The 16,760-nt window shown below is 40.6% G+C and overlaps 1 protein-coding gene across 1 annotated transcript in view; it reads left to right on the forward strand.

The window, feature by feature from the left end:
- Window positions 1–16,760, forward strand: part of TBC1D5 (TBC1 domain family member 5) — a 475,870-nt gene that overhangs the window by 410,572 nt on the left and 48,538 nt on the right. The window contains exon 21 of the mRNA XM_090046588.1: window positions 4,142–4,305. Coding sequence (XP_089902714.1) covers window positions 4,142–4,305 — 164 coding nt within the window. The remainder of the gene's footprint in view (window positions 1–4,141; window positions 4,306–16,760) is intronic.

A 16,760-nucleotide genomic window follows, 5' to 3' on the forward strand; every position in this document is an offset into this window, starting at 1 on the left:
TAAATATGATTATTTTATATGTCAAATTGATAGGAAGAGCATTCTAAAAGCAATGAAAAGTTAATAAATCAATTAATTAGGAAGAGGGGAGGAGGAGAGAAGTATATGACTAAATTTGTCTTTCAGAAAATGCTCAATCACCAGCTCTTTAATTCATAATGAACCAAATGAAACATTAATCCTGGAGCAAAATGAGCTGAACTTTCAAGAAGTTTGAACTGAAGCCAAATTTCAGATCTAAACTTTTTCACTCATTCCTTTCTAATTTCATTGAACATGCCATATGTTTATGGTGATTGTTCAATGCATAAGGCCAAAGTTACTGGGTTTTATTATTTAAAAAATGTAATGACTTGCCTAAATCCTACTGTGCTGTATTGTTAGTATGATTTTTTCCCCGTTATGATTGTTCTGTGCGTTTATTCTGTAGTTCTTGTTCTTGTACTGATTTTGGTTTAGTGCCCTTTCCCCTAGTTCAGTACCACATTGAAGCACTTTCTATTTTAGAGAATTAGCATAAGAAGTTTGATATATATTTATTTAAGAAGTTACCTAAAGCATCTCCTCTTTCAGTTAAGCAACTGGAAGGATAACAGTGTTGCTGTATCACATTGTTTTATCATATTTCATAGTATTTGGGGTATCCCTTAAAGGATTTTCATGATTTCTTCCTTCAATGTTGTATACTTCTGCCTTTACCAAAAATGGCTACCATCTCCTATTACTGTCTATGGAAGTGAGGAACTCTGGCACCCCTTAGTATGGTGTGTGCTGTTTCCCTGCAGCATTTACAGGTAATAATTAGGTCAGCAAAGATGGTAACCATTTCCCTAACTTGGTAAGTGGGGGCTGAAGCAAGGTTGTCTTCAAACAAGGCAATGATTGCTTACTAGATTGAGATAAGGAACCAGAAGATTCAGAGGTGCAAGAACTATGGGGACAGAAGGGAGAGACAAGGAGGTCTGAGGAGTAGAAGGCAGATGGAGGCAGGGGCATATGAGGGGCATGAGGCAGAGAGAAGGCAGATCTAAAGGAACTATGGAGACCAGAAATCAGACAGAAAGATGGGAGAGATGCACGGGAGTCTTAGGGAAGTGGGCAAAAGGAGATGGAACGGAGGGGGTGGGATGGAGATCAAGGGCACAAGAGGAAGATTTCTCACTAACTTTCCTACAGCCAGTAAAACTCACTGAAAATTCATATCAGTCTGTGTCCTGATTACTCATCATCTGATTCTGTGATGTGTTTGGTGTCTTGTATAGTTCTTTGCACATAACTTCATCTTTTTTTCTTAAAATACTGCTTTCATTGTTTTCATTTTCCAAGACCACATCTCTTTTAAAAGGAAAGATATGAACCCAAATAAAGCTATAAATTCATCTAAACATGTATATAATTATTACCATATGAATTCAGGATTGTAGCAGGTACTGCATGCGTCAGAATCTTCTTTATAGCTGACTTAATGCTTAATCTCAGTTCTGTAGTGGCCTCCAGCTAAGCATGAGACTCCCCAGTGTCAGATCTCATTCTAGGAGTAGTGTGTAGATGACTGCACAGTGCTAAGGTATTTTGTTCATCATCACATACATAATAAAAAGTAGGCTAGTACATTCTGTGGGGGGGGGGTTATCTTGATTACTCTGTTGTTAGCTTACCATGTGGCTTCTTAGCATTTAAATCTCTTCCTTGTTTCTCACAGCCTTTTCTGCCTTTGTTTTCTAGTTTGCTGTTTATATTTTGTTTCTACAGAATCCTATTTCAAGGGGTAAAACTACAGTCCATATTGAAGGGGAGAATGTAACTCATCACAGAGAGGGAGTTAAGTAATATATTCAAAAATGGTTTATGCATCAACCATTACAAAATACTGACAATGCTAGCAGCTGTATGCAGCTATATATAGTGCATGTGAAAATATAATAGACATGAGCTGCTGAAACACTCATAAAGTGTGTAAAACCAAAGGCAGATTAGAAAAGAAATTAACAAAAAAGTGGATAACTTTATATGTGTATATGTGGGTCACTTTACTTGCATGGATCACTTTTGATGTCAGAAATTTGTAAAAAGGGTTGTATATTTAGGAATTAGAATATCTGACCATATAATACAACCTAAATTGTGTACTTAGAACTCAGAGCTAAGCATGCATGAATTTATATATAAAATTTAAAAAAACAAATCACAGAAATTGTGAAAAAAAAATTAATTTCATATGTCACTTTATTCCTTTTTCCACTGTAATATTATTTAAGTTTCCTTTCATGTGATCCTTGTATCCCTTATACTAGACTGGGTTCCCACTTACATCATTGAAATGGTTTTATTATTTGCATCATTTGTTGTGTAGGGCTTGGGGTGTTTTTGGTTTTTTTTTTTTTTTTAAAGAAAACAAAAACCTATCTTTGATTGTACTCTCAATCTTAATTATCCATTTTCTGTTAATGAAAACAAATGTTATTTATTTAGGAGGTTTGGGGTTTTTTTGGCTTTTTGTTTGTTTGTTGGACTTTTTTGTTCTGGGACTATTAAAATAGCATTTTAACTTAAAACAAAATCTCAGTTGACTAATTTACAGTGACCTAAACTGCCAGTAGCCAGTCTTGTAGTTACAAGACCATCTCAACTAGTGTGCACAGGGGGACGTTTAGCTCTTACTTCAGAACACAAAAATTCTATAGAATTTGGAATTCTGTGTGTCAAAATGATAATCAAGTGTTAGGAAGTGAAAAATCTATATTACATTTTTTCCAATGGAAAAAAAATAATGTTTTCATGTTTTAACATTAATTTTACTTTTAAAAATATTCATCTTAGCTATCAACATCATTTGAGTCGCCCAGTAATTTTTCTGGGTATATTCTAAACTTTTTTTCAATATTCTGAGTGAAAAAGGACACAGGAAAGGCACAGGCTTCAGGTTTCTAATGAAGACCGAGGGCAGGGTGGGGGTGATATCTACTTATCAAAGTTCAATTAACATGGGCAGATCTAGGAGCTTACATGCTCAGTCTTTCTTCAATCATGTCATGAATTTATTTTATTTTCTATAGGAAAGTACACTTGTAGACCTAAGGAACTTAAAATACTGAAAATGTGGACAAACAAGTAGCCTACAGTCAGTTAAATGTGGGCAGAAACTTACCACCAAGCAGTGAACAGTATCAGTCTGCCCATGTTTAACTTTCATGGTAGATAGAAGCTAAACCAGGGCAACTTAGACCTGTTTAGTAAACTGTCCCAGTTCAGTTTTCTCTTACCATGGGGGTAACTGTAAGTAAAGGAGCAATTATCACTTGCCATCTGCTCTGTGGTAAGTCTCCTCTCCATTTTACCTCTCTGTAGTTTGTTCATTTTTCTGCACCTTTGTTCCATGTGATGGGAAGTGAGTGGTTTTGAGGATGAAAAATATCAAAGAGAAAAACTGACTTTCTTTCTATACTTAGTTAGCAGCCCTCTGGTGCTTCATTAGTGTGGAACAAATAGCTTTATAATATTTATGAAGGGGAGGCTTTGACGGAGCTGATTTATAGAAATCAGCTCCCTCAGCCTTCTTCTCTGTTAAGCTAACTGATGCAATTGCAATTGCTTTTTCTTTGACAATGGAAAAGTACATGTTCAAGTAACTGTTAGTTCCTTTCTTTGAGGCTCTTTACTCAGTGCTAGGATTTGAGCTACATTTATGGATAACAAGTCACAATAGAGGAATCTGAGAAGAAGATGAATCGTAAAGTATTTCTTTACAACTTAATGTATTGGATTCATTAAATGTTAAATCCTTTTCCATGTTCATCTCTGTGATGCAAACAAGTCCTATATAAGGCTGAGTATTGTGTATTAATTTTCTTTAACTGAGTTGAACAAATTGCTACAGTACCACTAACTATTGCTTACGGTGATTCAGGTTTAGAATTATTTTTCTATTCTCTTTCATTAGAAATATATAGAGATCTGTATGTCAGAGCATATTTCTCTCCATATCACACAATGCATGCAGACACACACGGCAAGGATGCAAAATCTCATCCCCTGTTGATCTGTAGATGCATCTCGATGAGCATCACTTGAGAGATGGTAACTGATGGATAGAGTGATTGTTTGATGGTTAATTTTTTGCTACTGTATGTTTATTTTACAGGCCAAAATTCGAAGAATGTCAGCGCATCTCCAAGCATAGAGAGCTTGTCTGGAGGACGTGACTATACGGGGTCTCCTCCCTTGTCTGCATCCAAGAAAGATTCCTTTTTCAGTACCATCTCCCGTTCTCGTTCCCACAGCAAAACTATGGGCAGGAAGGAGTCTGTAAGTTTCCCAGCACTGTGATCTATTTTTAATGTCATATTAGATCACTTGCTGAAGCTGATTATTTTTCTTATTCATTAAATGCTTGCATTTTAAATTATTTCCATAAGCAAAAATTAATGGCAAAGCAGAAATTACTGGAGATATTTTCATGTCTGCTGAGTATTCCCATGGTACCCTCCATCCTATAATCCTGCTTTATTTTCTGAAGCCTCTGGTAGACTAGATGAGAGGAGGGACTTTGCTTCATTAGACTTCAGGGCTGAGACTAAAGATAATAAGCAATTTAGTGGGGGGGACCTCATGCTCATCAGATCCAGCCTTGTCCATCTGTTGCCCCTGAAGTTCTGGAATACATTGGAGGTTTCCCACAGCGTCTGCAGCATCTATAATCTAAAGTAGCAATTAAATTTCCCAAGAAGCCTGACCTTTCTTAAGACACAAGAAACTTAAGCAGTTTGTTTGTTCATACAAGGAAATCTGCTGGTATAGTAAATACTGTGTGAGAAATTCTCATCCTTAATACACAAGAGATTGAAATTAATGACTCTTGTATGCCTCCCTCTTTCAAATAAAACATGAAAAGGCATTGAATTAAACTTCTTAAAACTTTCTTAAGGCACAGGCCTTCCCTAGTCCTTCACCCAACTATGTGAAATCATCAGTTCCACATTTTTACAACCTTATGTTAAAAGGTTCTACTGATTTCAAGAACAAAGGGTTTCTTAGGGTGATATGCAGTTGGTCCAACGAAAGATATTTGGGATGGAGTTGGGTTTCTGATGAAGTGTGTCTTGCATTTTTAAAGGCTTGTCTAATTCTATTTCAACTATACAGTGCTCCAGAGATACCACCCTCAGAAATCCTTTCCTCTTGCATAATTCCTGGACTCTCACAACTACATTACTATAACTACATCAGCCACAGCCAACCCAAGACCTCTCTCTCACTCCTTAATCCCCCCTGCTCCCCCATCACAAACCTGACAGCCCCTACTCCCCTGTTATGGACAGCCAGCACTTAGTCTATCATCTGTACAGAGCTTTCTGAGGAGATTTTTTTTCTACTGGGAGAACAAACTGGGAGTATTCTTCCAGATTATTTGAACATGTGTATATACCCAGCCTAAGTATATTTTTGCATATGATTTTAGCAATAATCTAAATTTGAGTCAACTGGACTTGCAGTTTTTAGCTTGCCTATGATTTTTAATTCTCTTTTGTAAATGGAATTTAAGACAAATACCCTTTTTAATCCTGTTATATTAAATGTTAAAAAAAAAAGTTCTGTGGTACTACTGAGACTTGGTTAGGCTTTATTGAGATTTCCATTATGTATTTTCTCATTGTTCCTAGATTGACAGCGTTATCTTTTATAGTTTACTGGGTTTTGAGAAAAGGAAAAAATTAGGTTTCTCTTTTCTGTATGTCATTTATGAATACTTCTCAGAAGCATCAGTAGATTGGTATTTTGACAGTCTAAGTAGAGAAGGAATATTCCTTTGGGTTCTTTAAACTATATTAAATGCTTTATAGTATAGTAGCTTAGAACTAATCAAGCAGTATGTACTGTAAGTTGCTGAAATCTGTTTCCCTGTATTCAGCTTTTTACCTGCTGTGTTATAAAACAAAAAAGGTATTTATTTTATATTAGTTCCCAACAGAAAAGGTTTTCTTAAGTTTATTCTAAATAAAATCATTGTTCGTATTTCTTTGTGTGTTTTATAATGCTGAGTTTTCTTAGCAAAGGGGAAAAAGCAATCAGTGCAGCCCAGTGTCCTAAAATTAGACACAGTAAATTTCTCTCAAGCCAGTAGTTCATAATTGCTTCATTTAGCATGTTTCTGAAGGGAAAATGAAGCAAAGGACTTTAAAATATTGGGTTCACTTTATTTACATTTAATTTGTGGCTGATTTTTATTATATGTATTTATTAAATTATGGCTGATTTTTAGCATCTTTTGGGAAAGAGATCCGTAAGTATGTACCTTACTGCTTGATATTTGATACTAATCCTAAACCAGCATTGCCCAACTTCCGGGCAGCTGGGGGCCTCATGCAGGAGAGGAAACAGATCCAAAGTTGCATACCCTGGGGGCTCCCTCCACTCCTCTCCAGAGCCTCCCCATGTCTCGCACCATGCATAGCCATGCTCCCCATCCTTTTCCAAGCACTCAGCTGAACACCCTCCTTCGCTGCACGGGCAGCCTATCCCTGTCCCACTGCACTGCCCCACCCCAGGAACCAGAAGCCAGAGGAGGGAGGGGAGACCCTGGCCACTGCTTCTGCAAGATGGATAGAGTGGCAGCTGAGTTGGAACGCACAGATCACATGTTAACCCCTCGCATTCTGTATGCACTCTGTGGGCTGCCAGTTGGACAGCCCTTCTTTAAACTAATAGCGTGGATTATGTTCAAGATTTTTTTATGGAAGGCTATTTTATAGAGCACTTGGCCACACACCAGTCAGTTGTTTAAAAAATTACTCATTTAAGTCAGAAAATCCCATTCTCCTCTGACCCTTCCGCACTCAGTGTTTGCAGTAAGTCTTGTAGGTAGAAACCTACCTAATTTCAAGGGCTGACCCCCTGATTTCGCAGTTTGAGCGTGGCACCAGTTGCCATTTTTTGTGGCGGAGTACAGCAAGCTCCTCCCGTGCCTTTGATTGGGGTGGGACTGCTTGGATAATCAGAGGCATGAGAAGGGCTGCCATATTCCATGGCAAAAGTCTCTTCTCCTCCCTGCAACCCCCCCCAGTGCTTCAGGATGCCAGGGCTGCTTTCCTCTGTTTTCAGGTCCCTTCTCTTCCCCTGCCCCTCTGCTTTTTCACAGGGGACCCACCAAATTTGCTGTTTCTGTGAAAATTGGGATTTGGTAGGTCTCTAATTAGAGAGTTATAGAAAAAAATATTCATATAAATGCATGCCCTGTTACAAGGGTATTAAAATAATAGTCTTAAGCCACAATAGAACATACTACAAGTTTTATAGTTATTTCACTTTAGATCATCTTTAACTTTAGATGCCTATCCAGCCAGTGGAACTTGTTGTGGCTGCCAGAGATGCTATTTGTTCTGTTCTGTTCCTGAATCATACCTGAAACCCCACTCCCCTTTCTCCTCTGTTAGGAATACTTTAAATGGAAAGTCTTTGGAGCCATCTAGTAGCCTTCTTATGTGATGTAGTGTGGTGCCCTACATTGTCCCACTAGGTTCAGGTTTATCAGAGGTAGAAAACAGTCAATTATTTTGATATATATGGCTCATCTGACTGACTAGAAGTTGTTGTATGTTAAGAGTGTGGGCAACCATTCATTTATAGGTGATAGAGCTGCTGCATAGATCTCTACCCCTGGAGGAGCCCAATCACTGATAGGCTGCTCTTTCCCATGCCTGGGAATGGGGCAGCCTTTCAGTAATCAGGTGGCAGCTGCTGTCAAAGAAAGCCCTTTGCTGCCTCTGGAAGTGGGGAGTTCAATTAAAACTGCTGTCCTCACCCTCACCTACCCAGGTAATGATGCTGCCATTGCCAGAACGCTGGTTTGTGCTAGCAACTTGTGCTAGCACTGCTGCTGCTACCAGAGCACTGATAAGACCCAGCGCTCTAATAGTTATGGTGGTAGTAGCAGGGTCCCAGCAGGGCTCTCTGACAGCTTGGCTAGGGAGAGACAATTCAAAAAGCTGGAGCCTGAATTGATTCAACATTTGCAGGTTAGTTTAACCTGCTTAGGTTGAACTGGTTTGTAACAGTACAGACATTCTTTCTGGACTGAGGCAGTTGTGGTTATATGCCTCTTCAGTTGCTCGGGGCAGGATCCAGGGGGCTGCTAGAGGCACCCTCTGCTCCAGGGAAGGTGTGCTGGGGGGGAGGCATGGTCAGTCCAGGCTGAACTGGCCAGAGAGAGATTTAATTCCCACCTCCCTGTCCCACCGGCAAGGACCCAAGCTGGGTCTGCCGGGCACTTCCCCCTCGTTGCTGCAGCAGCGGGCCAGCATGGCCCCGAGGCATACTGGGGGGTTAGTCTCCCCTCTACCCCACTGGCCCCAGGAGACTGCAGCCAGGTCTGCCTGCCACTGCTGCAACCACACTTGCTCCCTGTTTGGGGCAAGCAGTGGAATAAGCCATCTTCTGTCCCCTCCACCAGAAGCCAGAAGGAGGAGGGAATAACCCTCATCCCTGCCCTCCCCCGGAGCCCTGCTGGCTGGCATCTGGCTGCACCCCTGCCCAGCCACTGCAGCAGTGAGGGGGAAGGGCCCTTGTTGGGGGGAAGCAGCCTCTGTTAAAGGCGGCGAGACCCTTCCCAGCAGGGGGCTCCCTGTGGGGAGGGCAGAGCTGTGGCAGACTGCGTGCAGCAGGAGTGGGGCCTGGAGGGGACCAGAGCCCTCCAAGATACTGCTTGCTCTGGGCTTGCGGCAAGCGGCAGAATAAGCCCCTTCTGCCCTCCTTTCTCCAGTGTCTGGCAGAGGGAGATTATTCCACCACTTGCTTGGCACAAACCCAGCAGCAGCAGCCGGGGTGGTCAGAACCCACTGCGGTGCCCCAGGGGCAGGGTGGGAATAACCTGGCTCCCTGCCCACCCCAAAGGGCCCTGCTGGCAGTGTCTGGCCCCACCCCCACCTGGCTGCTGGAGTGGTGAGGGGTGAGTGACTGTGACGGGGCAGCAGCCTCTGTCACAGTTTCCGAGGGCGCGAGCCCATTCCTGGCAGGGGAGGGCTGCACTGCAGGGCGGGGAAAGCTGCTACAGACCATAATGCTGGGGGGACAGTAGGGGCTTGAAGGGCTATGGGCCCCTCTGGGCCCTGGTGTTGCCTCGTGCAGTCCACTGAAGCTCTGCCCACCCCGTAGAGGAGCCCCTGCCAGGAAGGGGTTCATGATCCCCGATGCTATGACAGTAGCTGCTGCCCCCATCAAAGGTCCTGCCCCCTCCAGCTGCAGTGGCCAGGTCGGGGCACAGCCAGATGCCAGCTAGCAGGGCCCCTTGGGTGGGGAGGCCAGGAACAGAGGTTATTTCCCCTCCCTCCAGTGAAGGAGGCAAGAGGGGACTTATTCCACCACTTGTCCCAAGCAGGGAGCAAGCATGGTGGCAGCGAGCAGCCAGGCAAATGTTTCTGTGTCTGCAGTCTCTGCCAGAGCTCCAGCTAGGGAGCAGAATGGAAAGGCCAGCTCTGCTGTAGAGCAGATTGCCCTGCCCTGGGCTGCCAAGCATCTGGGATGCTGGAGGCCTCTGGTTTAAGTTAAACCAGGAAAGGGTCTGGGACAGACATTGCATAAACCGGCTGAAAACTCTGGGATCCTGGGACTCTTAAAGATAGCCGTTACATGTAGCATCAGAAAATATTTAGCACAACAGAATTTCCTGTTTCAAACTGCTACTTTTCCATTGTATGTGGGCCATGTTTCTAGTGCTACAGACTGTTTGCATGTCTATATGTTTACAGTTTGTAGCACTGTAAATGTAACATCCAGATCCAGTCTGCAAAGGTCCAGTCCAGCAAGGGGAATTCTGGCATGGAACTGCATCATTCCACCAGTCGCATCCACAGTGTTCCCCTCCCCCGTGAGGTCTTCTGCTCCACTGCATACATGCTTCCCTTGCTGTAGAGGGATCAGGAGTCTAGCAAGAGTGAGTACTGGCAGCTAGCTGCTCCAAGGGACAGAGACTTTGGGTCTGCAGCCACAGCCAGATCTCAAGCTCCAGCTGCTGCCAACAAAAGGCTGCCAAGCACTGTCCTACTGTACATCATCTTGAAAGAATAAAAAGTGCCTTTGTTTTTAACGGACTTTATATTTACTCCACACCCCAGAAAATCAAGGCACTGATTTTAGATGCTTAGCTTTAGAGACTTCGTTTTGACTAGAGTGAAAAGTGTGAAAATGTATGTGCATAAGAATACAAATAGACATGACATTAGCATTGTGGACAAATTATCTTTTGGTTAAAGTAATTCCTTTGTATGTTCTGAACATTTTATAACCTTAGAGAGACTTTTACATCTATGAATCTTTCATACAGACTAAATTACTTTTGAAATCTTAACAATTATACTATTCAGAGTATTCATCTGATTTAGTGTTTCGTAGTATTTCAGATAGATTCCAAATTAAACATTTTATAATAGGATTCTATTTTGTTACTGACAGTCAAAATACACCTAATAAATAATATTTTACAGTACATTATTTATTGAATTTAGACATTTGAATTTATTATTGAATTTAGGAGCTTACTGAATGTATGTGTATTTCCCTGAAACAGCTTGCTTTTTGGACCTAACATAAAAATAATCTTTTGCTGAAATTTGAGTCAAATGTATTCAGTTTAATGAATAGATCTTAAACTGTACTTTGTATTTTAGAAGATTTCCAAGCTTTGTCATTCTGATGCAATATTGTGAGTTCTGTTTTGAGATCAAAATCAATTTGGACATTTGGAAGTTGGCATGCATTTTTTACTTCAGTGTCACTGTACCCTTGAGATGGACAGAAAACATTTAAATCCAACAAGCTGCCATGTCATCAAACCCTTTTTAGATGTTTTAGAAGTTTTGCAACATTTTTACAGCGTTCATCCTCACTTAACAACAGTATTTACTTTTCCTCATATCAAAGGCCTATAACCGTCAGAAATATTCTGTCTTTTGTCTTCAGTTTTTAAAAATTGATATTGATATTTTGACTTTTTTAATTGCTTTCGTTTTTAAATAGCTTTAAAGTCATCTCTTTTGCATCTTAATTTATGCTACTCATTTCAGATAAAGCAAACTGTGGTAAAATAAATACAGGGAGTAAATTGCTAGAAATCTAAAGAGGAGGCATGTCGTACAGATGAGAGGCCTGTAAGCATTCAGGGAATTAAATCCCCCAAAACTCTGTGTTTCTTTCTGAGATTAATATAATGGTACACAGAACAGAATGGTGAGACCGTTTGGAAGACATTAGAAATATTTGAGGTAAGCAGTAAACTGTAGTCTTTTTCTGGCTGACAGAAACTCAGATAGTTAAGAACTGCTGAACTCATATGTATCATTACACATCATTATTGTGACTCATCTCATTATAGAAATATTAGTAGAGTTCCATCCCTTAACAGAAGGCAACAAGGGCTTTTAAAGTTATTGGACGAGCTTGTTAGTAGCTGTTAAGGAAGATGTCATACAATTTGAAAATCATGAGTGATTTTTTTAATACAAGTACATTTTCAGAAATGTCTAAGACATCTAGGGCCTCAGTAGACATTACATTTATTGTGTGATTAATGCTTTAATTGTGCAATAAATTTCAACATGCCAATTTATAGTGTGATAAAATGGCAAAGCAGCCCCAAAGATTTTTGTGTCTGGTTTATAGTGGGCTTTAAATTGAGCATGTGGCATATTTTCTAAACCTCAGACTGACCTGTGTCTGATCCAGATGATCACATGATGGTTGGATTCAGGCATGGAGCAACCTCAGGTTCTGAGTGAGGGCACAGGGCACCCCGGGAGTCTGGGACACGGCTGCCCCCTTTCTAAATCTGGGGCATCAGCCTATGGTCTTGAACTAGGACCTGAAGTTGCCCTGTGTTGATTATCAAGGTCAAGCCAGGGGCAGCTATGAGTCCCAGTTTGGATAGCTTGGTCCTGGCAATTGGGATCTGAAGAAATGTATGCTGTGTTCCCAAAATCATGCATACTACCATGCACATCTGGCATGACAGGACACATGATTTTTGAGATATGGCATAAAATTCCTCAGATCCCAGTTGCACTATATTAATATCTGCCAGGGGCCTTGGAAACTTAAGACCCATTTTCAAAGGAGCCCATATCACCAAAAGTTGTTTTTTTTTTTTTAGCGGACTGGCAAATGCTTATTACTCAGCTAAAAATGGATCCAAAGTTCAAGTTACCACAAGGGAAAAGAGAGAGGACGTTTCCAGATATCAGCTGCTCTGAGATAACTTTTTATTGAGAAATAAATTACTAGGGCTATGCGAAGCTTCAGTCCCTGATTTTGATTCAGTGGAGATTTGGCCCAGTTCAGTGGCCGAGTCTCTGAATCCGAATTGAATCAGGAGACCCTTTAATGTCTCTGAATCAAATCAGAACCCTCCAAATCGATTTGGAGAGATTCAGAAAGATTTGACAATTCAGAGACAGATACAGCTTTAAATGTTTTTTCTACATACCTCAAGGTACCAGGCAGCTCATAAGCACTGCAATGATGGGGCAGATGCAGCATCCCACAGGAGCATGGGGGGCTCCCCAGCATGCTCAGTAGCAGACCCAGAAGTGGACCAGAAGCACTTCCAGTCTACCAGGGAGTGCATGGGGGGGGGCCTCATGCCCCCCAGCTTGGCAACTGGTGCCTTCTGGGTCTGGGGAGGTACTCAGGGTCCCCCTGTGGCCGATCACTGAGCTGGGGGCGAATGGGGGCTTCTAATGCACTCCCCGGTGGACCCAGAAGTGGACAGGAAGTACTTCCAGTCCACTTCCAGGTTCACTGCCAAACACGCAGTGGCCCCCACCCCCAGCACTCCTGTGAGACACTCTATCTGCCCCACCATTGCAGCCTTCATGAGTCGTGCCTGGTACTTTGAGGTATGTAGGAAAAACATTTAAACATTTACCTATGTCTATGGCCAAATTGCTGATTCTCTGAATCAGCATCAAATCTTCAGATTCGGCCAAATCAAATCTGGGACAGTGATCCAAATCAACTAATCGAATCACTGTCCCCGATTTGTGCTGAATCCAAATAGAATATGGCCCATTTCACACACCGCTATAAATTACCAAAGTTCATCTTAAATTTGCTGTGTGGTTATAGCATGCACACAGGCAGCTACTAGGAAGCAGTTGATGAAGAGTTATACCCTGCTTAGCCTAACAACAACTCAGTGATTCACTGATGCGTTAGGTTTCTTAGTCACTTAAAGTGGTAATGTACCTTTGTTGTGTCTAAAGGTAAAGTGTCTGTACCTTTGCTGTCCCCTTATCCTATCCTGTCAGTTAACTCTCTGAATTACTTTTCATTTCTGCAAATATTAGAAAATGGAACTGGAGCTGGATCAATCTCTCTTCCGTTACCACCCTCCCCTTGTGTGTGCACACACGTGTGTGTGTAGAACGTGAAAAAATGAAAAGCATCCTACATTTATAACCATAATTTCTCTAAAGGAGGAAAGAAAATCGCCTGGATTTAAAATTAAGCTGTGTATAGATGAACACACATACGCACCCCTTCATTTTAATATATATTGCATAGATTAGATCTAGATATAATATAGAGCAAGAAAACAAAACCCCCTGGACTTGAAATAAAGCTCTGTGTGTGTGTATGTGTGTGTGAGTGTATGTAGCTTCATATATGTAAAGCTTCGTTTTAAATCGAGGTAGTTTTCTTTCCTCCTTGTGAGAAAGTATAGGTATAAATTTAGGATGCCTTGGATTTTTTCCATGTTCTATTAAAATAAGTCTCCCTATAAAATCAGCAGATCTTATACTTCTTTTTCATCAGCAACTTATTATAAATGTTTACACTGGGAAATGTTTAGAGTCATTGCATAATTATTATACTTAAGTATTACCCTTCTTACATTTTGAACATTATAATCAGAGTTCCTAAAAGATAAGAAGTCCAACTCCCAAACTGCATAATCACATTTGTCATATCCATTTGGAATAGAGAAGAATTCAGTTGATCCTAAGTGAATAAAATGCAAGTACAGTTGAAAACAGAGATAGTATGTTTAACAAGCAAATAGAAAAGATTAAAATATTGCTGATGGTGCATTATGTTACCTGCATAAATATCTACAGAAAATATGCTTTTAAAATTGTGAATAAAATCAACTATTTGAAGTGGCAAAATAGATAATTTGCCTAAATTAAATTAAAATTTATTTTGGAGAGAGATTAATTTCTAATATAAGGTTGGGAATTACTAATAAAAGGGGTGTATTAAAATTCAAGCACTGAGGGAATAAATTTTTTAAAACATAATATGTCATGCCCATGTGATGGTTCTAATAAGATTTTGCTAAGTATTTTAGAGAAATAATGTTAAAACTTAATACACATACTTTATTAATTCCAGAAATGTGTGGGTTTAAGAATACTTAGCATCTTATTCCAAACATCAATACGATCAGAAAATTGGGGGAAGGCTTGTTTTTTGTGTATTAATTCTGTACTATAATTTTTCTACGTTCACACTTGTCTTACTTTCCCATTGCATATCAATTCAGATTTACAAGACGAATGCATGTATTTTGATGGGCGAAAACACACATCAAGTATGATACTGCAGTAATAATAATAAGGGAAAGATGGATGGAATTTTCAACTGTGCATTCATTTATTTATCATCATTTTTATAGCACTTATCACCATAATATTTAAGCAGCTACATTGTAATAAGTTTAAAAAAAATAAATGCATTAGGTCATCATGTGTAACAGTGCCTAGATACATTTTTCATATATGTCTACTCTAAGGGGTCCTTCCCAATTCCACACAGCTCTTTCATATTTTATGATATACAGCTAAAATGTGCCAGATTTGTTGCCAGTTAAGGAAAGCGAGTAGAGGGAGGTCACATTTTCCCCCTTCTGGGCACTGAACGCTGGCTTCCTTCCATCTAGCCCCACACACGAGCATCCTCAGACCCTAGCCAGCCTCTCCACAGCACACTGAGCTGGGTTGAAGCAGCCCCAGGCTGGTAGGCTGACCCTGCAGCCTTCCTGCCAGCTGGGGCTGCACCAACCCAGCTCAGTGTGCTTCAGTCCCAGGCATATGTATAAACATCAGTGCCCAGGAACAATAAACTCCAGTGCAGTATGCACCAGAGTTTATTACTTCACATTAATTGCATGTGTAGACATGCCCACAGAATATCAGACGGCCCACCAAAGGAGAAAAGTAAAATATATTTACTCACCTGTAATTTTTTCTCTGTCTCGTGTGGGTACCTCATGCACTGTAAGCACCCACCCTAAGTATCATTTACTTTTTAAATTTAATTTCAGTTGGAGCCCTCTCCCATTTGTTCCCTTTTCCAGGCAGACAGCAAATTAGCATGCACTTAGTCCTTAATCTAGCAAACACCGAAGCTTGCATTTAACTACCAGCAAGAGATTAGTTCTGTTGACTTTAAGTTACTAAATTAGTAATTGGTACTCAAAAAATAATGTGATTTGCTGAACTTGCGTTAATTTGGTGTGTTGTTCTGGTGCTCCCTTTGCTCTCACAAGATGTACAAATTTTAGGATTCCCTTATGTTGAGGGAAGATTTAGCTGAAGGTCTTCATTTCCATTTTTATATTAAAGTTATTAAGGTTAATAAGATAAAGGGGCTTGCCCAGAAAATGGATGACCTTTCATAATGATTTATAATTTGTCTTCTCAGTATGGACTAGGCAGTTAGAGGACAGTGAGTTCTCAAGAGTTCAGCATCCAAACTCCTGGCAATACGTGATAAAGACACAGAGAGAATGTTTAATATCCAGAAATATTAACCAAAAAAATCCTTGAAAAGTGAGGAGTAACCCAGTAATAAATTGCAGAGTACCTGTGCAACCTTACAACCATTGCCAGCAGATAAATATTATCTTTTATAAAATGAGACAGTCTCAACCATTTTTAGAATTAATGACAGGAGAAAAGGCTCTTATAACTAAAAATAAGTAAATAAAATGCACACTCTTTGCCTAGCATTAATGCTTCAGTAGTAGAGGTTCTGGATCTGGATATTTGCAGAGTCCTTAAGTATTTCCATTATTCTTTTGGAAATTGGTTATAATTTGCCACAGTTACAAAGAAGTTTCTAGGTTTCTCTCTCTCTCAGACTAGGGACAGAAGTTGCATTTAAACCAGTTTAAGTGATCAGAAACTGAATTGCACCGTCAAAGGACCAGAAGGGACCTGTAAGATCATCCATTCCGGTCCCCCGCCATGGGCAGGAAGTTATTGGGCTCAGATGAACTCAAGAAGGTGCTTGTCCTGCCTTGTATTGAATACCTCCAAGGATGGTGACTGTATCACGTCTGCTGGGAGTGTGTTTCAGATTCTGGTGACCGTTACAGAGAAAAAGTTTTTTCTTTTGTCCAGCTTGAATTTGCCTTCTATTATCTTATGTCCATTAGTTCTCATCCTTCCTTGAGGTGCCTTCCTAAAAAGGTGGCTATCAAGTCACCTCTCAGCCTTCTCTTACTCAGACTGAACAGGTCCAGTTCCTGGAGTCTCTCCTCATAGGGCCTATCTTCCATGACCTTAATCATATGGGTGCCCCTTCTTTGTAACTTCTTGAGCTTATCCACATCCTTCTTGAAGTGTGGTGCCCAGAACTGGACACAGTACTACAGCTATGGCCTCACCAGTGCTGAATAGAGAGGGAGAAGCACCTCCCTGGATCTATTGGCAACACATCAGCTGATGCACGCCAGAGTTCTATTTGCCCTTCTGGCAATCTCATTGCAC

This window comes from Crocodylus siamensis, chromosome 5, assembly GCF_052110815.1.
Source record: "Crocodylus siamensis isolate JL-2025a chromosome 5, ASM5211081v1, whole genome shotgun sequence".
NCBI classification, from domain to species: Eukaryota; Metazoa; Chordata; order Crocodylia; family Crocodylidae; genus Crocodylus; species Crocodylus siamensis.